The following is a 21,084-nucleotide window of genomic DNA, read 5'->3' on the forward strand; positions in this document are numbered from 1 at the left end:
TAAAAGCTTTTATTATGCTTATAAGGTCAAATTTTGTTTATAGTTTTTAATATTTTCAATGGAGATGATTGGTAAAGACGAGTCTTTATGGGTCTGGTCTGTTCCGACTGCATGTTGTCTGTCTTTTCAAATTGTAGTAGAACAACACCGTTTAGCCATTGTGCTAATGGGGCTCAACACTGCCCCCTATCAGTGTGGCATAGCACAAGAGGCGCTTAGAAAAACTACATATGGCACAAACATTCAGTAAATATATCAAATAGACTGGAACGTCGGCATTTTCATCTTTTATTAGAACTCATCATTAAAAGCTTTCAAATCTGAGTTTTTGAGAATTTTTTCATTCTCTATCTGACTAAAACTCCTTAAAAATTTTCCAAAAAGCGAAAGAAAATCCCCGTTAACACCTAAAAGACAAACCATGACATTTTTATTTGTTTTTTAAATACATATGAAACAATTACAATAAATCAGATCTCAAATGTTTTACAAAAGTTATCACAAACTGTACACATCATGACATTGGCAGCAGTTATTTCTCGCTTAATACAGATTGAACCGAATAATTAAACAATTACAGCTCAAAGCTCTAGTCTCCTACATACAGAACGAGTTGATAAGAGTTGGCTTCGCTGGGCTTCCCAGCTCCACTAATTTGTTCACGACTATTACAGGACATGTAGAAATGTCACTTGAATACGAGTCTGAGACTTTTAAAGTGTCACCAAACGATAGAAATACATTTTTGATGTCTTTGTTTTTCCATAAATTCACAACAACTTGCCAGGTTTCACTTCTTGGTATTTACAAACAGAGCTGCTGACGAGAACAACCCTGTTCCCAAAACGCAGTTGGGATCTGTGTGGGATGTAGTTAGAAGCAGAAAACTGTTTTAACACAAAAAGGAATTCACTTTTTTTAATTTTGAAAATTGAAGTTATGTTTAATCTACGGAGCCCCTTAGTGGACAGTGAGGATTTTGTTTCTTTTGCGTTCTCTCGCAATAACGTCATTGAATGCTAATAGTCTTTCCACCAAACATTCTGCAATATAAGGTTTTCTTAAGGTTTTTCCATGTATGTTAATAGATCTTTTGTGAGACATCTGAAGCTTTATCCACCACAAACCTATGAGCAAAATGCAAAACCAAAACAGGCCAAACATGGGATTTCTATCTCTTTCCAGATAGAAACAGAAACTTTCTGTAAGAAGGAAAGAAAGCAAAAAAAAATACAGCCAAACTATTTGGACTATTTCTGAGTTATTTTCACGGGGTAATAATGTCATCTCTGACAGTTTTAGTTGTCTTTTTTGTGTTTGTAGTCTGAATGGTTAATAAATTAATGTGCAGTTCCATCTCAACCGTACACAAACAGACAAAAACATGCAGTGAATAAATCGATTCTCAACTAAAGTTAAGAATATACAAACATGTTTTCACTGAGGCTCTTTAAATGTTTGTATATTTGACATTTTAAATTGACATTTGTGACTGCATAGAAAATAGATCAGGGGGTATTTGCTTATTGCGAGGCAACGCAAACGAAAATAAAAAGTTAAAAAGTGTTAATGTCTTTCTGCTTTTGGTTCTGTTCAATAATCAAACTCTTTGTTTTATGCTTTTACTTAATTAGACAACATTTGGAATATCAGGCAGTATTTTTGCAATATGCATACAGTTACATAGTGATAATATATTTTTTCTTGTTTTCTAGCATAGAAACCATGATAATCCATCAGAGAACTGCAGTGGATCCATATTGGTGATTCATTATCTGCAGAATTACTTATTTGGTGATTTTTCTAACGAGTATAGGTCCAAATTTTGTTGTGATTATTATGCCATCTATAATAATTTAATGTTGACATCACTGCATTCTGCTTTTTATTTACAGTCCCAACTTTTTATGAAACAGAGTTGTGCACCCAGGATTCTGTGCATTGATATCTACACAACTGTAAACACAAAATTTAAGATTTTTAGAGTTAAACATTGCACTCTTTTCCCTTCAGTAGGTGCTTTTTTTATTTAAAGTGGCGACAGGCATGCTACAAGTAAAAATAGGACTTTTTCATACTGAGGATAAAGCAGAAGGAAAGCATCATATACTGCATGTGCAATAAGATAACAGTACATAGCCTTTCTCTAATTGCTAGGCTGAATATTTTATTACTAACATGAAGATTTCAGAAGTGAATTTGATATGGATGAATTCAGAATGCTTCCCTGAATTTATGACTATGAAGAATATTTAATTAAAAAGGTTTTTGTTCAATCTCCAAATCCTTCAATATTTGAGATAATCTGTTAATGTGGGATTGATTTATGTACAGTTGCAGATAGAAGTTGATAATTTTTAGATTTTTGATGATTTATTTGAACCGTCTTTTTCTGACCATATAGCAAACTGGGAAATTTCCATCCTAAGAATTGCTATATTGTTGAAACTTGTAGCAGAGTTTTTACAACAGAGCAGCAATTCCCTCTAATCCCATCATAATCCCATAATTAAATGCAAAAGGACAATATTTTATATTTTCAAGATCCACATTCTTGATGCACTGGGTGAGTTTGCAGCTGCTGTTTAAAGCACTTTTATTAATCAAATTAATTAGGAACTAAGGCAGTTTTAGAGGTAAAAGTGGGTCCAACCTGGTGGGTGGAAAATGTACTCACTCCTTACAGCTCTATAATCATCCAGTTTAGAAAAAACGATTCAAATAGATCAGTAAAAGCCCCAGATTAATGAAAACTTCTAACCAACTGAAGCCAAATCAATGGAGTCCTCAGCTTTACTAAAAAGGAAGTACAAAGATTAAGTTTTATTAAATACCTTTGTGTCAGTAAAAAAATAAATACTCAGCTTTTTTATTAGATTCAGTTTGGCTTTCAGAAACTAACAGCACAAAATAATTTTAGACAAACTTGTATTTCATTGATCTCCGTCGCTCTGGTAATTTGTTTGCTACTTGTTCCTGCAGCAGCTGTTTCTCTGAATGTGACGGATGAATTTTCTGAATTTTACTCAGCCCTTGCAGATGTTTAGCTACCTGCAGAAATCGGATGGTGACTTCTTTGTTCACTAAATGTTTCCATGGCTCTGAGTGGCGTAGCCCTTTAACTTTGTGCCATTTCAAATTAAAACAGCAAAGGCTAAAAGAGCTGAAATACTGAAAGGGATTAAATAGTTGTACATGAACTATCATGGACTCCTTGAAGAGATGCTTGTTATTAATATTACTGATGTAATCTCTATAGATGGATGGTAAAACCTCTCCATAAACTGTCGAACTGAATGCCTGTGAGTGTTGTGCATAGCCGTCTCTGTGATTCACTAAAAGACGTCGGATTCAAGTGAATAATTCCCAGAACAAATGATCAGTTTTCCATCCCTGTTCCCTGCAGAACAGTAAATATCTCTGGTTTCCCACAGCAGCGATGCTCAGACTCTACCTGGAATCGTCAGGGAGTCTGCAGAGGTTTGGGCGAAGGACACGAACCTTGACTCTCAAAGCTTGCAGCTCTTCCCTGCCACTGCAAAATATAACAGAGTGAAGTTACCGAGGCATTGGGTTTGCTTTTGGGAACTTATCTGGTATTTCTGTGGCTTTGAGGACTCACTGTGATCATAGGCAAATAAAGCCTCAGCCAAATAATATTAATAATGGGAAAATGCCTGAAGATTTTGGTGTAGATTAAGTCCCCAAAACAACTTTAAAGGACCTTCAGAAAGTCTGTCAATTATCTTTTAACACCACCATTAAAAATATAGATGACCCTATTTCTGTTTCTGATGTAAAGTATTAATTAAACTAAGAAAAGACCCAGTTTTCCCTTGTTACAGCCACTTCAACTCATGAATAAATGCCCTAAAACTGAACCAATCTCTGTTTAGCTTAAATAATACTATATGTAATAAATATGTAATTCAATGTTGCGCAGACTCAAAGCCATAATGAATGAATGTCATAACTTATTCAGGTATAATTTACTTCACATTTAGTATAAATTAGTAGCTTTTGGTTGCATTATGATATACTTGAAAAGTAGAGTTTTCCTTGTAAATTTAAGTACAATTATGTCCAAGATTTTACTTTCAGCTCCACACCAACTTCACTTAAGTATCTTAAATAATTTTAGAAAGTAATAGTGCATGTTTTCTGTAAAAGTATCTTATAAGACCAGAGAAAATATCCTCTATATTTCAAAATAAACTTGTAAGTTTAGAAAAAGTAGACTGAAGTCAGGGAACGTTTTAATAATTTACGTGGAGTAATGGGTCATTTCTGATGAAGTTAATGAAAACTTAGAGACATTTATTAAGATTTTAAACAATATTGTGCAGCCCTGAAGGACATTGTAATCTCCTTTAAAGAAGCCAGTAAACAGCATGAAAATAACCAATAAGATCTGTAAAAATATGTATATTTTCAGCAGTTACTTTTGAGTTGAGGGAAAGGGTTTTAGATGTGAGTTTAGGAAAGTACTTCTGTATCATTTAGTGCTTCAAGCTACAAACAACTTAAAATAAAAACACAACTTGAATCATGACAAAAACTTAAAAGACAAGTTGGAAAATGTTGATCTTGTCGCGACTTTCTGAAACATATCTTAGGATCAAAAACAATTTGTTTGGTCAGTTTTTTTGCCTTTGATCACAGTTTTTTTAAACTAAAGTGTAAAACAGTTTTGCTACTGAAAATATGCAATCACCTGCATTTTCCTATTCATCAGGTGGAGAGTAGGTGTGACAAAAGAAGAACAAGAAATTAATTACACTAACGTCAGTGAAGCAGCTCTCTTATAGAAGAAAACTTTTTGTTTTCATTTGGTTAAAGATGCAAAAGTTAAAGTAAAATGAGAAAAACTTGAAAGAAATCTTGTTTTCAGCATCTGCATCTTTTGCTTACATGTAATTTTTTTGTTTTTGTAAGATTTTACGCCAAAAAACATTATTTTTCAGAGTAGCTTTAAATGTCTCCATGCATCAACAAGCAGCTGCTGATTACACTCCAGCTGTGCTCTTGGTATTTCAAACTTCCATTAAAATAATAAAAAAAGCTGGAAGTAAATTTTAGCATTAAATATTCAGTTGTTCTTCAGTTAATGTTTTGGTCTGAAAAGACAAAATCAATCAATTTTTAACATTTGCTGATTTATATCCATTTGACTCAAAGAGTTTGAGAAAATTCTGGTAATGTTGCATTCAGGAACCTTTGTGAATCTCTGTATGTCGCAGCTCCTTTCACTCAGGAGTAAAACCAGCTGAATTAAAAGAAGGGATGTTTGTGTACCTCTCCCAAAGCGTGCCAGTGTGTGATGGGCTTTCGCGGGTAAGCCAGCATTTCGTTCCAGTGATCTCGTCCAAGGCCCACAGCATCTGGGCCGGCTCGGCACACACCAATCACCTCATTGTGTCCAACCCTGTTACGAGTAAGGCACTTACATTAACATGCACCTGAACTCATAAAGCAATGACTTTTCTAGGCCTAATTGGCAAAGAGAAGTTGTGATTTTTACAATTTAAGACTGAAAAAGTAGAGCTGAACTAGTCATATGGTCAGAGAGCAGAATTTTAATTTTATATCCTATTATAAGATATAAAAGAGGAAGAGCAGGCACCAGTATATAAAGGCTAGAAGTCGCTGTTACTTTTACACGTTGAATGCCACTAAAATCCTTTTATTTTTTGCTCAAATGTGACCCATGTCCGTCTTTTTTATGGCAACTTGAACGGCTCACGTCACACTTCAAGAAAATCAGATATGTGCCACTTCATATGTGGTGGACCTGTATCCAAGTGCCAGCAGTCTGAAAGGCCATGTCGCATTTTATCCGTCATTAATGTGAGGCATCAAATCAAATTTTATTAGAATAGCACCTTTCTGCAACGAGGCATTACACAAAAATACAAATATAGACTGTCAGCAGTATTTTAAAATATATTCTCTCAGCTACAGTGATTTAATTAATGATGCAAACAAAAAAAACATAAATAATGAATTTAAGACCTGCATCCCTGGAGCTGCTTTGGTTGATTTGTGAAGTTAATCTATTTTCTCCTTTAATATGCTGCATTCATCCTGATCACTGTAAGTGAAACTGGTTGATTTCTTTATACAATCAGAAGTTTTGGTAACCTAAAAATGGCTTGAGTTATAATTTACCGATCGTAATCCATGACCATGATGGAGAGGCTGACTTGCTCCACGTTCTCGGGGGGAATGTCGAAGATGATGGCCTCGTTGTAAACAGGGTTGAGTGTGCTTTTCTTGGTTGTCGTTTTCCTCTTCTTCAGTCTCCGTCCGTTACACACCAGGTAAACCTTCACATATGGATCTGCGTTAGACAAATGTAGCGTTTTTAATGTGCTGAATTTGACTGACGCAAGAAAAACCAAAAAGGAGAACAGCTAAGAAAATATATTCTCTCTAAGGAAGTTGAAACAATAATTTTATCTTGTGTCTCCTCCACTTTTTCCCGCTATAGGCTGTCGCGTTTCAGTTAATTTAAGACTCGGTTTGCTTTGATGTGAGCTTTATCTGCTTTTGGGTTACCTGAAGAGCCTGTGATGTCCATGGCTTTGAGGTTTCTGCATTTGATGACTGTTAGGGTCATTCTCCCCGCTGTGGGCAGGTAGCACAGCGAGTACATGATCTCGCCCAAGTCGATACTCTCCTAAAGCGACGGAAAGGAGAGAACATAAAGATTTAGCCTGCTTTGAATGAGCAGACCTCATTCTGTGAATTAAAAACACCGGTAAGTTTTAAAGCATTGCAGAACCTTTAGCTGCATTCACACCTGAAGTGACCCAATTCCGATTTTTATTTTTGCCTAAATGCGACCTGTATCTGATATTTTAATGACTGTCTGGACAACCCAGGTCGGATTTTTAATGCGACCCAGGCCACTTGGATATCTGATAAATATCCGATCTTTTCAAATGTGACCAGAATCTGAACTTCCAGGTCGCGTTCATTCGACCTGAACGTCATTGATCCTCGACAAAAGCCACTATTCTGCGTCATGATATGCGCAAGCGGGAAGAAAAACAACAACCATGGGGGACCATAATGAGGATTAAGCTGTTAATGTGCTGGTTCCGGTAGGACAACAACTTGCAAATCATAAGCTAAGCTCCACTGTTAGCATCCATGTTTACTTCCGCAAACACAGAGCATTTCTTCTTCTTCTTCTTTTTTATGGCGGTTGGCAAAACACTGAGCACACTCTTCATCTGTGACGTTATTGCGCCCTCTACTGCGCATGCGGGACACTTTCAGGTCATTTGCAGTTCACACTGGAGATCAGATACAGGCCGCATATAATAGACCCTTTTCACAGTGACGTCAGACAATGGCCGCCATAACTCAAACCTGGGTATATTTACTTCCGGTGTGATTTTGCCTTGGGAACCAAGCTGAAAAATTCCCGCATTCTCATAATCTTAAGGATATAATAAAAGGTAAGTTTAATAATAACAGCATTTAAGTGTTAGATAGCTGTTATTAATTATTGTAAAATCACCATTCTCTAACTGTGTATAAAATAAACAGCCTCCGATCGGAGAGTAAACCACCTAGCAGCAGCTTTAGCCACATTTAGGAAAAAATATACTCTCTGTCAGCGCTGTAATGTTCAGAGGTTCACTTTCTATGTTTTATAAAACAGTGTTTACGTGTTAGATAACCGTTATTAGTCATTGTCAATTTACCATTCTCCAACCAGCCTCCGATCATGAGTAAACCAGCTAGCAGCAGCTTTAGCCACAGTTAGGAAACATATACACCGCCCCCTGTCAGTGATGTAACGTGTAGAGGTTCATTTTCTGTATTAATGGAAAATAAAGGACATAAAAATAACTTTAATCTGATTACTGGATTTGAAATACGAGCTCGTTAGATTATTCGTTACCGGAAAAAGTGGTCCGATTAGAGGAAGGCATTACAAAGCAGCGGCGGCACCGGACATCTCTGCTTATAACAAACCCCTATTTTATGGGATGAGTGGCAACTCCAGTCTATAATTTAAGAATCTGATCAAGATTAGAGCCTAAAACGTTATAGTTCAAAAACAGTAAAAAGTTCTGGTTAAGGAACAGTTATGTCACGTAGTTAGCTAGCTAACAAAATTCACTAATGCTAAGCTAACGGTTACGCAAAACAAAAATACCTACCTTCATAGTCAAACAGGTTTTGTTCGGTGAAGAATTTCTAGCCTTTGTCTAATTTAGATTTTGTTGTCAGAGAAAATTGGTTTGCAAATCGTGATCTGTCTTCAAATCTTATTTTAGGCAAATGTTTTAGAGACTGTGTAAACTCCATGCTCCGGTGTTCTGTCTGATCAACTTATGCTGTCAGATATATATATATATATATATATATATATATATATATATATATATATATATATATATATATATATATATATATATATATATATAAATATCTAAATCTCTCTTTCTATATATATGTCTCTATATAGATATATATAGATATATATGTGTCCATTTTACATATATATATATGAAATAGACAACTTTATCGTTACTTACTATGTACACCGGAACTAAGGATACACAGCTTCGAGTCAAAACGGAAGTTGTGTGACGTCATGTGAAAAGGGTCTATTGGAAGTGCCAAAAAACAAAAAAAACTAATCCGATTTGACCAAAAATAGGAATTGTGTCACTTCAGGCTGCAGTGTGAACGTAGCCTATGATAACTGTTGCTTCTTTTCTTTGAGGAAAACCATGGAATGTGTCTGCAAAATGCAAAATTCATTTAACCCAGTGTATTATAAGCCTGGCGGGCCACCAGGCTTTACTTGCAGCCACACCAGGCTGAGCATTATTTATGCAAGTCTTTTTAAGATGTTTGCATTTTTTAAGACTTTATAGTTGATGTTCAGATATTAATCTTCAAATCTTTCAATAACACATAATTATCAAGTGATATTTTCAAATTTCCTGTCAACTTTAAAAAAAAATTTAACTCAAAATCACGACGGGCCGCTGGATGAATGACTGCCCTTGCACCGGGCTTAACAGGTTTTCTGGGAAAACTTTGCATTCATAGTCATCAGACCAGGAATTATTGTGAAGTTAAACGGCTAAGTTTGCCTGTATTGTCCAGCAATGAGGTTTTAAAATATTTTTCCGTCAATATCTTCATGATAACTAATCTTGTGCAGTTGCACTTTGGCAGTGTGATATGTTGACTACCAAATTATATCATCATTTGGATGCTGATACTTAAAATTTCCATTTTTCATGACACAAAACTTTTAAATGTAGCAAACAACAAAATAAGTACTGTTTAAGAAGGCAAATACTTTTACACAGCATTCCAAATTATAATAAAACCATAAAACCAAGCTGGGATTTCTTGTCCCATTACAAGCCTCTATCAATTTCACAGTTTACAACGTTCTTGCCTCGACTCTGTTCTCAGACAACAGGACAGTCTGCAGAGGAGTGAAACCCCTGATACAATCTAGTTTTGTTTTTTATTTTTAGTATCGAGTATAAAAATTAAATCTGGGGAATGGCTGCTTCAGCCTCGATGTTTGGCTCGGGGTTTAGATAAGAAAAAGTGTCTAAAGCAGCTGGGTAATGGTTACTTATCAGAAGCTGAGATGCCAAAGCATCTGCAAGGTCACAGCAGTTTTCTCACAGAATGTCTGAGAAACATTTATATCATGTAATCTGAATCCTATTTTGTCTGAAACAAACCAAATGTTATAGCAAAACAAGAAAAGCAACACTCAAAGAAAACGTTTCATTTTGTAAATTGAGGAATTTTAAGAATATAAATGTTTTTGATGCTAATTGGTTTAATTTTTAAACAATCTTATCACAAATGAAATTTTGAGTTTAGTGGATATTTTCTGTGTGTAATAATGCTTCTTGGCAATAAGTCATGTACATTGGAAAGCCTTTTTATTTCCGTTCAGAAGTAGTAAAAAGTGAGTTAAAAATGTGGGCTGCAGCCGCAAAAAACATACTTTGATACTTGATCTTTACGCGATATCAAGATGAGATTCTGTACCATATTGCCTCCTTTTGGGAATTCTTGCAGGATATTGTAAGAAAATTGCAACAAAATCTCAAGGTCAAAGGTTAGATTGTGGATTTTGGAGTAGAGAGTGATGATCTTAACCCCATTTAACATTTTGTCATAATCTTGGGCCTAATTTTCATGCCACAGTGACCAACAAAACCAGTTGGACTTGCAAATTTCAACAATGCATTTACCTTACAATGAATTTAATCTCCATTCAAATAGAAATAAACAAGTTTTCCACAAGCTCATGCACTTTTAAAGATGGTATTGCAAACATCTTAATCTTTCAAGTACTAGAAGCTGTTACCCTCTGGCGTTTTATCACTGAGGATAGAGACACAAACCAGTTTTGGTAGCCAACTTGTAATCAGGATCACTTCTGTGCGCCAACATTTTCTGTAACTCCAGGGAGCAAACAGCAGAAATCTTCATAAAAATGTAGCAGCAAACACCATAAAAGGCTTTTATAGCCGTTTACTTCTTCAGAAAATCTCTAATCTGTTTGTTCATTAGGTTCATTCTGTGCGAAACTAAATCCGAGGTTCTCAGTTGCTTCAAAATTAGTATGCATTATAAACACAAACCCAGCGTTTATCGCAGTAAATGCTTTCATTATTAAAGAAGAGCAAAGTGTGATAAATGTTGGTGTTAAAGAGATAATTACTCCGTCTATCAGGAGTAGTTTGTAGCTGTGAAGTCTGCTTAAGCGGCCAGGATTTTCAGTTTATTTTGTTGTTATAAATCCACCGTATCTGCTGCTGGATATTTTTACTCGCTGGCTATATTTATGTGTGCAGAAATACCCAGCAGTTTCTGGAAAATGTGAGTGGGTGTCTGGCTGATTAAATGCATTTCCCAAAGCGTTTGAATTATGTAATGTGTTCCACCTGCTTCTTATGTCAAGCGGTGCTAAGGATTTCAGGCTCTCAAAAGTCAATTGGTGCGATGTTTACTGATGAGAGCTTTCTAAAAACAGCATAAATACCCTATTAACAGAATGTTTACCCTCAATGGTTGCAGTGATACTCGTGGTAGCAGTAATCTGAGGATTTGGTGAGATCTTATTTTAAGCTGCTACTCACTGTGGTTGCTGCGTGGATATCCTTCCATACTACTGCCTCCCTCGACAGATCGGACAGTTCAAAAAGGTTGTCCACCACGACCTCGCCAATCATGTCGTGGCTTGTGAAACGGTCAAAGTCGTAGACGCTGAAGTGCAGCTTGCGGTTGCAAAGCTCGTCGTACGCCACGGGGAACCGGAAGGTCTCGTCGAACGTGGGGTTCAGAGTCTTGCGGTGAACTCGCGTCTGGAACTTCTTCTTCCTCTCTGGCAGCAGGTAGATCTTCACGTACGGGTCGGAGGTGCCTGTGAAGTCTTTGGCCGGCAGGTCCAAGGCCTTGAGGATCCTCACCACCAAGGCCTGCTCCTCGTAGTCGTAAAGCAGCGAGAAACTGAGCTTCCCACAGATTTCGACGTGACCTTTGGCCTCATCCTCAGAGTCCACAGACTTCTGCTTGTACAGTTCTGGTTTTATTCTTCCGATGCTGACCGTAGAGGACTGGCGGAGAGGCACTTTGTCCATGCTGAAGTCTACGCTGCTGACATTCATTTGGCGAGGGAGGTGGCGCCGGAACGAATTGTGCCTGTGGAAACAGTTGGAGAACATTTTAACATCTGATATGACAGCTCATGTTGTTTTGAAGCAGTTATGAGTGATTAGTATCTCACCTGCAGACACCAACAGATGATTTCTAATGGTGTTTTTCAAGGAAACATCTATTCAAACTTAATATTTGTATTTAAACCTAAAAAACTTTAGGTTTGGGATTTCACAAGCACTGAAGATCTACTGCTTTTGATCAAGAAATTACAGTAATGAAATTTCATCCCTTAATGGTCATTTGATTGGTTAATTTGGAAACAAAACAAAAACAAAATGAGTTAAACAACATTGAGATGTCAAGGAAAAGCAATATATCCAGTCGCTTCGAGCTGAACTACAGATGCACCGATCCGATATTAATATCTGTATCAGTGCCGATATTTAGAAAAAATCTACATCTGGTATCAGTGATAATGTACCTGATCCATAACAGCAGATCTATTCAGTCTAATTCTATGCTTTGAGTGCTTTATTTATCATTTTACATTATATTTAGAATGCCTGATTGTTTTTTCTGAACCATTTTGAAAGAATGGTTCAGTGTTGCAGTTTATTTTTACATGTTTGACCGAGGTAGTCATTGTCAGTTTCAGTTTCCTGATTATTTGTTTTACATTGTGTTTTTCCAAGGTTGCTTACGGAGCTGCTGGTGTATTTAAATGAGCTGTACTGGCGCAGAGTTATCAAATAAATATATAATTCAGTCTATGTTTTAAAAAACTAAAGTTCTAAGTTAATTCTTCACTGTTTTCTGCATCTGGTCAGTATCAATCAATGCTATTGGAAGTGAAAAAAGTGAACTGAACACAACCAATAACAGTGCAAACATTATTCAGAAGTGGTTTTGGTTAATTTCACTATGTTTACATCTACATAGCATGTCTTTAAGATGCAAGAATACCTGGCAAGGAAGAAAAGAACACAAGAGCAGCTTTGGTGGTCTTTATAGAGCGGGTCAAGTCGAATTATGTTTTGAGATATTTGTAGTGTTTTGGAAACAAAAATGTGTTTAATCACATTCATGATTGAACAAGGAAGGCGATTATACCTTCAGGTAAGGAAAGAATGGATTGGATATTTTTCCCCCTTGAATCATCATTTAAATAAAGTACTTTCGTGCCATTTGAAGCAAAAAGACTCACTGAAAACCATGTTCAAATTGTTGGAAAAAATATCTATTCAATTTTAAGAAACAAACTAGATTTGTTTTCCTTTTGTTGTACGGAAAAAGCAATTGCATCCTATGCATTCACATTTAGACCCATTTACCAATTATGTTCCTTGTTCAGATTTTGGTGAGACATCCTCAGACAAAACTCTGTTTGAGTCTCCAATCTTGTCACCTAGCAACTGGCCCTTCTGCTTTCCGACAGTAAGATAATCACAGCAGTGGCACAAATTGTACTGCATGGGAAGCGCAGCGGAAGATTAAATGCAACACTAAAGCATAGTAAACAACACAGGGAGGCTGTGCAGCTTATATGAGGCTAAAGAGAAAATTATCACTATGAATTTTACTTACTTTGCACCTAAATATTTGTCACAATTTATTTGACCTCTGGTTGCAATTGCACTGCAACTTAAAACTCTTAAAACTGCCACTTTTGTGGGTAGTTAACACATTACCCATCTGTAGAAACCTGTCTGTACTCCCAATGTGCAAATAAAGACAATATGCTGAAAGTATAGAGGGAAAACTCAGCTTTTCCTGTCAAGGTCATGGAAACAATTTAGTGCAAATAACCACTGGAAGCATCATGCTAGAGTGGTTGGTGTTCTCATTGAAATCTCAGAGAAGTCAGACTACCAGATTAGCAACATTGTGAATAAAATGTGTCTTTCAAAAATAATTTCAAAGTGTTTAACTGGGACTTAAACAGATCCAAGATTAGCTGAACATGTTGGCCTAAATATGTTGTAGTTTTCCTATTAGTTAAAAAATTGCTGATTGTGATATGCCAAAACTAATAATTACTTCAAAAAAATCTTTTGTTATATTTTTCACCCATGGAGGTCGCCATTTTTTCACCAATGGGTTGACGCATTTTGATCCATTCTGGAGTTGTTGTATATATTGTGTTTGACTGGTGTAATTTTAGATAATGCCACACTGTCACTGTTGGCTGTAATTAAAAAAACAAACCAAAAGAAAACTGCAAGGTGAATCTGGATCACTTTCCACATGAAAAAAAAGAATAAAATGGGAGAGAACTGAACACAACTGCTGAAGGACCTACAATTGTGCTCTCAACATTTCTCTCCAGAAGACTTTGAGTCTTTTGTACGAGCAAAACTGACAGGCTCCAACCGGTGGTCACAACTTCAATTTGTTCGGTCAGTGCAATTAGGAGTACAACAGCCAATGTAAAATAAACAATGCAGAAACAGAAATGGGTGAAGCCAATAGACTGACTACCCCGGTCAAACTTGTAAAAATAATCTGTAACAAACCTTTTAAATGGTTAAGAAAGTGCAATTAGGATTTCTAAATTTAATACAAAATACATAATAAAGCATGATATCACTCAGAGCAGCAGGCATAGAATGAGACTGAATAGCCGTGTCGTTATTGTCTAGATTTTTTCACCAGATTGGTGCATCTCCAGTTGAAACATGAAAATAAAAAATAAAACACATCCCCCCCATCTAAAATTACATCTCACCATGTGATCTGTGTTTACTCATTTAACATTTCCCAGTATTAATCAATACTAGATTCAAACTACGTTTCATTAAAATGTGACCTGCTGGAAGCCAAAGCTCTCTTAAAACATGAGCAGCTGCTATTTTTTCCAATAAATCAATAGCTCCTAATAAACAATGAGAGAAAAAGGGGGAAAAAAAAAGAAAAAGCAAAACGTCAAGACTGTTTTCGTGCTGTCTTTGGTGTCATAACATCCCCAAGCTGTGCGATCGGAGGCATTTCTTAGAGAGTAGCGTGGCTGTCAGAAAAGTGGGAGGAAGGCCTGTGAAAGTGGGCGTCGTAATCTCCGGCTCGGCCTCTCAGCTTGACCGGTGGGTGTGCGATTCATGAAGACCTTGGCAGCAAAATAATTGAATTAATGAGCTTAATGACAAGCAAAAGCAAGTGTCGATAGCAGCTCCATGTGAGAAGCCGATCGCAGCTGCCCGCTGCGTGTCACCAGGAACCTGCCCTTCCACCATGACAGCTCCGGCCCCGCAGCTCTGCTAATTATGGACGTTCTAGTTTAAACACAGAGCTGGGGAACAAAGAGAAGCGAGAGCTGATTGTTTAATGACTGGGGTTTCTTCCCGACGTTGCCATAGCAGCTCAACTCTCGCACAAGTGATTATAGGGTTCCAACTGGATGTCAGATATGCTATAGAGCGTCACTTTCTCTGTATTGTTTCAGTTTGCTAAGCCTGCCCAAGGTCACCAGGCAGTCAGCGATGATTTGCACGACGTGTGGCAAACTACCTCGAGGACACTGTCATGAGCCGCGCTCTGCACCGAGGGAGCAGTTTTTAATATTTCTTGGGGAGGATAATGCAAACCAAAGCAGACAGAGGCGGGTATGAGATGTTTACAAAAGCAGATAACAGTACCTCCTTTCTTCTAAATTGCACCTACAATTAGTCATCCCAACACAATAAGCAAACCTGCAGAAATTTGCAACAAAACAAATCAATAATTTAATACAGCTTCATGACAAGCATGTCTTGTATTTAGCAAAGCAACCTTCCGCTGGCAACATAATTCATGACCAGACAACCAACTTCTAGCAGCTTTTCTGAGGAATCTTACCCAAAGTTTCATGTTTTCTAATATTTTTGGGTTTTGGGTTTTGGGTGCTGCACCAAGCTTTTTTCCAGTTTCACCAGAGATTTTCAATGCAGTACAAGTCAGGCAGCTCAACCTTGGTTGACTTTGACGTATGCGATTGCCTTCCTGTTTCAAGGATTTTCAAGAATTTCAATTTTGAGACAGCAGAAGTCACTGAAAGTACGTTTAACAGCTGAACTTGGATTGAGTTTTAGTTTTGAATGTTTGAACTGTTCTTGTGTATTTTGTTTATTGCAAACACCTGAAAGTAAATTTTGCCACAAAATCTACTTTGAATTATAACTGTATTGCATATTACTGATATGCAAACTGTGATATGCATTTATTTTGTTTAACTTTTCACTGATGTTGCGATTCTTCCAAATTTCAACTCTAAAACTAAGCTTTTAATTTTTTAACATGTATTTGGCAATGTTCTGCAGATTTCCTGAATTTCGGAGATCAACGATCGGCCGATTTTTACATGTGAAGCCGATCTTGTCCACCCACCGATGTTGGCAACCTCAGAAAAAGTCTGAAAATCAACCACTGTGATTTTCTTTTCTCCCGTGTGAGAGGCTTGACTGACAAACTGGTCGACCAGGTCATGTCTGCACATTTACAATTAACAAAAGTCACCCCACTGTTGCCAGTTCAGCAACTTTCATGATATGTTGAGCAACATTTCAGACAAAACAATGGTATCAGCCAGTAAATTAGGTTTTTTAAAAGATCGGTAATCAGCGATTGGCCAGAAAACTGAAATCAGTGCAACCCTATTTCTATGTCTTATAAAGCACAAGCTCTGCTTTCCTATAACATTACTAAACAAGGAGCACACAAGATGAAATGTGTGGCAGAAATTGCCTAAACCACCTATCCACATTTGCACCATGGTGGTGGCAGCATCATGCTGTGACTGTGCTTTCTTTTCCTACAGGCAGAGTTGAATTGGAGTAGCTTAGACCAAACAATATTTAGTGTTGGACCTAAATTCAACTGAGAGTCTTAAAAACTGATGTTCAGATTGTCTCAATCCAACTTCACAGAGTTGTTCATATTTGGTAAAAAGGATTAAAACCAACTTTGAGTGTCTAGATGCATAAAAGTTATGACGACAAGCCACTAAAGCAGGGGTCCCCAAACTTTTTCCTGCGAGGGCCACATAGCTGTTCCTTTCTCTGGTCGGGGGCCGGTCTTAGTCTTTGGAGAAAGAAACCTTAGAAAATTCTTGTCAACGGGGTGGGTGTGTGTGTGTGTGTGCGTGTGAGTGTGTGTGTGTGTGTGAGGGCTGTGCTGTCTTTGAAACTGTCTAGCGGGGGGGGCGACACATTCGCGTTTTTAGATAGATTTTTACCCAGAATGCAAATGGAAAAAACCGTGAGTGAAACGGTGACTGGGACTGACGAGTATATATTCCACTGAGGGAAAGTTAGTTTCACATCTGCTCAAGCCCCCTAGTGGTTGAAGAAAAATCCACATATAAACCAGAAAATACAATATATGAAAAAAACACTGAATGCTCTCTGGTATAAGGAGGCGGGCCGGATCCGGCTTTGTTCAGGGGGCCGGACCAAATGACGTGGCGGGCCGGATCCGGCCCGCGGGCCGTAGCTTGGGGACCCCTGCACTAAAGGCTTGTAGCTTCAACTGCATTGGAATATGAAGGAAACATCATGATCTGCTGCACAAAAGCCCCAGAAAATCACTTAGAGTTTGTAGTTATAATCTAGCAGAATGTGAAAAAATTATTTTCCTATGAGAAAAACTGCTTTTTTTTTTAGTTTAGTCACAGCAGCAGGTGGGGGAGGGGTAGTGCTGCATTATTAAAACCTCACTCCTCACTCTGTCTTCGACGTTTCATTAGAATAATTTTAAACCATACGAGTGACATGGTAGAAAATTGAGTAGTTTTCCCGCCTTGGCCGATATGTGAGTGTTTGGAGGATGCAGGGCTGCGTCTGGTACCTGGAGGAGGATGTCGGCTCAGTCGTCTGCCTCTGGATCTTCGTCGGCTGTTTGCTGATCTTCTCCCTCAGGGCTGTTTGCACCTCTGCAGGGATGTCTGGCGACGTCTGACTGATCTTCATGGCTCCTTCAAGGTACTTCACGTTGCTCCGTCCGTTCACTTTCACCTCCGGAGGGTGTTTCTTCTCCACCTCCGCCACTTTGCACTCGATGACCGGGGTGGAACTGGGAGGAGGCGCCTCGGGGAAACCCACATGGAGGCCATTTTCGGCGTGGGCCGACAGAGTCTTGCTCCTCCAAATGGGCCAGCACAGCTTCCAAAAGACAAAGAGAGAGACTACCAGCAGGGCGAGGCCACAGAAACCCACGACCACAGCAAGGAGGCTGATAGAGATGTCTGCATTTATTAAACCACAGAAGAAGACGGGAGACAGGAAAGATATGACAGGGGAGAAAGAGAAGAGTAAGAAAGAGCTGGCAGCATCTGCATCTGTTTGATAAACAGCTTTGAGTGTCTACAGTGTCACAATGTCAAAAATACAATAAACCTGAAAATTTATCTGATGTCCAGCTTTTAGAGAATTAAAAAAATAAAGATTCATTGCATGTAAACAGTGATTATATTTTTACCCACCTGTTGATTTTGCAGATCACAATGCCAGCTTTGAATCTTAAATGTCAAAATGTTCTGGTATTATCACATTACAAAGATCACATTTTGTCCAGCGGATCATCCAAGAACATCCTCCATAAGGAGAGTACGCCACAAATTACGACTGAAATGAACTCCAAGTGTTGCTTTCCAGCACATTCATAAAAATTTAGTGGAAGGAAAAAATGTAGTTAAGATGCTCAAACAACAGGAACACCAACAGTATTGAGAATATTGTGAAGCCAGTTTGGAAAATATGTATCTACTGAAGGAATTAATTATTTGTTTAATTAATCTTTTATCACTTTAAAGTTAAATTCATATCAATGTGTTGAGCTACTTTCCAAAACAGTTTGAAAATCTGGCTTTTAAATACTTTATTTTTAACAGAAGCAAGCTGTTCATTGGAAGGGGAAGTTGTTTTACAAAAATATTCTTGTAATTATGTGCATTTATGGTCTGTAGTAGGCGTTAAATCAACTGGTCCAGCATATAAATCTCATTTTTAAAATTCTGATCTGCTCTAAAGATGTTCATTTGTGCATCAGAACAAAGTTTCAGTAAATGCTGAATTTTCTGGACAATTTGAAGCATTTTTATTCATTTTCTATATGACGGAAAACATAATTGATCTATATAAGGTGTATATTCAAGTATTTTCACTTTTGGGGAATATTCTTATCTACCGAGTTGTGTACCCTAATGAGCTGCAGCTCCAGACCACAAAATATCCAAATACATAAAAAACGTTATATATTTTAATCTCATTAGAGCTCTAAATTAATATTTTGTCGTATTTGTATTTACATGAAATATTTAAACTAGTGGCACTTTTTTGACTTCCACATTTTCCTCTCCATCCACACTTCATATCCCTAAAATAATAATTTGAAAGACTGAGAAGGGAAATGAAGAAAAGAGAAAGAGAGGATTGTTGCAGCTCTTTCTGATGCACCTGTTGCAGACTGATCAGTGTGGCGTAACAGGTAGGCGCAGTTTCAGAACATGACGAACTAAACACGAAGTGCTTTTCTTTCGTCTTTCTGCTGCGCTCGCTTTCTTTACTCCAAAAATGGCTAAAAATAAATGAAAGGGAAAAACTTAAAAATAAATAATTTACCTGCGTGTCCTTTACCTTGTATGCTGCTCTCCAAGGGAAAAATGTCCGCGCATTTCTCTCGGTCCACGTGTCCCGCAAGGCAAAGTTCCGTGACGATCTGCAGAGCCCTCTGGCACAGGGTGATGCTGTCATCCGCTCGGACACTCATGTCTCTCCTGTTAAGCCATTGCACTCCAGAGGAGCCGGGAGGGCGGCGGTTCATTTGGGCACCTTTCTACGCGCCGCAGACAGCATGGAGGCGCGCTGCGTCCTGATCCATAACCAGCGCGCAGCGGAGGCAGAGGAGCGACTGGCCGCGTCGCGTTCCCGCGATTAGAGTAGCAGTCAGCGGGGTGACGGAGTCCAACCCATCCGCTGCACCCAATAGCAGTGCGCCTCGGTTTGGTTGTGAATCCCGTTGGCTGCTGGTTGTAACGAGATTACTTTTTCTGGTAATGACTGGAGTTCTCCCTCTGAGCGACAGACGACCTGTGCGTGTCCCCGTCTGCCGTCCAACACATGCTGGGTTATAAACTCCAGTCTGCAGCCTGTTTATCTCTGGATGGACACCAGAAGGTTCATTATTCTAATAGATTAAAATAATAGGACATAATGTTCAGGACGTGGCAGCTTTTAGCAGGAATAAAACATTCTGTCACATGAAGAAGGACATGAATAAACTCTACTTGACCTCTTTGTGTTATTCATACACATGTGCTGCCTGGCGAAATTATTTCCTGCACTTTCCACTCTTTGTGACGTAACAGCCAAACATTTAGGCGTTGGATCGACTCAAAATAGAGCAGAATTATGAGGAGAAAGAAAAATCCAAATTAACTGTTTCTGACATCCAGAAACCAACATTTCTGCCAACTCATCTTTGCAAAATATCTCAATTTTAGTCAGATTTAGTAAATTGTCTGCGATAGTTTTAATTTTCTATCTTGGTCACAGATCCTGACTTGCGTTTTGGCCTGAACTTTGACTGGACTGTTGAAAAACATGCAGAGATCTGTATGTTTCGGGTTGTTTTCCTGCTGGAAAGAGAACATTTGTTCCAGCCTCTTAAGAGGCTGTCTGTTACAACCTCTTAAAGGTTTTCTTCCAGTTTTGTGAAACAAACTTTTCATCAACAATGAAAAGCTGCCCTGTTAAATCAAGTTTTAGGCTCATTTTGTCAAAGACTCAACTTTCTTTGGATGGGATTTAAGAGATTTTCATTTAGAAACCTGAACATTAAACTTGATTTAATTAAAATCATTTATAATTTTAAGTAAAACAGTGTTTTGCAATTAATTCAGCAGTTGATTACAGGCTGAAGAACCACTACTAATTATATTAAAACGGTGCAATCTTGCAACAATTTGTAATTTGTCGTTTAAGCAGCTCCTACTTCAGTACATTAAAACCAATGCTTTGATTATACCTAGAAAACGATTCAAAATGCATTCCTGTAACTTAATCATGGTTTTACATCATATGACAAAAAAATTAACTAAATTTGAACAATTTAGTCAAAATTTAACATATAAAGGTAAAAATATAAGATCACAACTTCTTAGCTATAATCTAGAAGTTTAACCATACAGTTTTTTTCCCCACAATACACTCGCTGGCCACTTTATTAGGTACACCTGTCAAACTGCTCATTAATGCAAATGTGGAATCAGCCAATCACATGGCAGCAGCTCAATGCATGTAGGCCAAGACGATCCGCTGCAGTTCAACCTGAGCATCAGAACGATGAAGAAAGGTTAAGTGACTTTGAACGAGTATTTCAGAAACTGCTGATCTACTGGATTTTTCACACACACACCCATCTCTAGGCTTTACAGAGAATGGTCCGAAGAAG

At 37.8% G+C, this 21,084-nt stretch overlaps 1 protein-coding gene across 1 annotated transcript; it reads right to left on the reverse strand.

The window, feature by feature from the left end:
• Nucleotides 1-274: 274 nt before the first annotated feature.
• Nucleotides 275-19,750, reverse strand: syt10 (synaptotagmin X). The gene is made up of 7 exons (XM_014988592.2): nucleotides 19,254-19,750; nucleotides 17,482-17,878; nucleotides 11,148-11,709; nucleotides 6,559-6,679; nucleotides 6,169-6,340; nucleotides 5,296-5,425; nucleotides 275-3,535 (listed from the first exon to the last, which is right to left on the reverse strand). The coding sequence occupies exons 1-7, from the start codon at nucleotides 19,453-19,455 to the stop codon at nucleotides 3,464-3,466; spliced, it is 1,656 nt and encodes a 551-aa protein (XP_014844078.1). The 5' UTR covers nucleotides 19,456-19,750; the 3' UTR covers nucleotides 275-3,463.
• Between the last annotated feature and the right edge of the window lie 1,334 nt (nucleotides 19,751-21,084).

The sequence above is a fragment of the Poecilia mexicana genome, unplaced genomic scaffold (genome assembly GCF_051168715.1).
Source record: "Poecilia mexicana isolate PSO_F unplaced genomic scaffold, ASM5116871v1 scaffold_23, whole genome shotgun sequence".
NCBI lineage: Eukaryota > Metazoa > Chordata > Actinopteri > Cyprinodontiformes > Poeciliidae > Poecilia > Poecilia mexicana.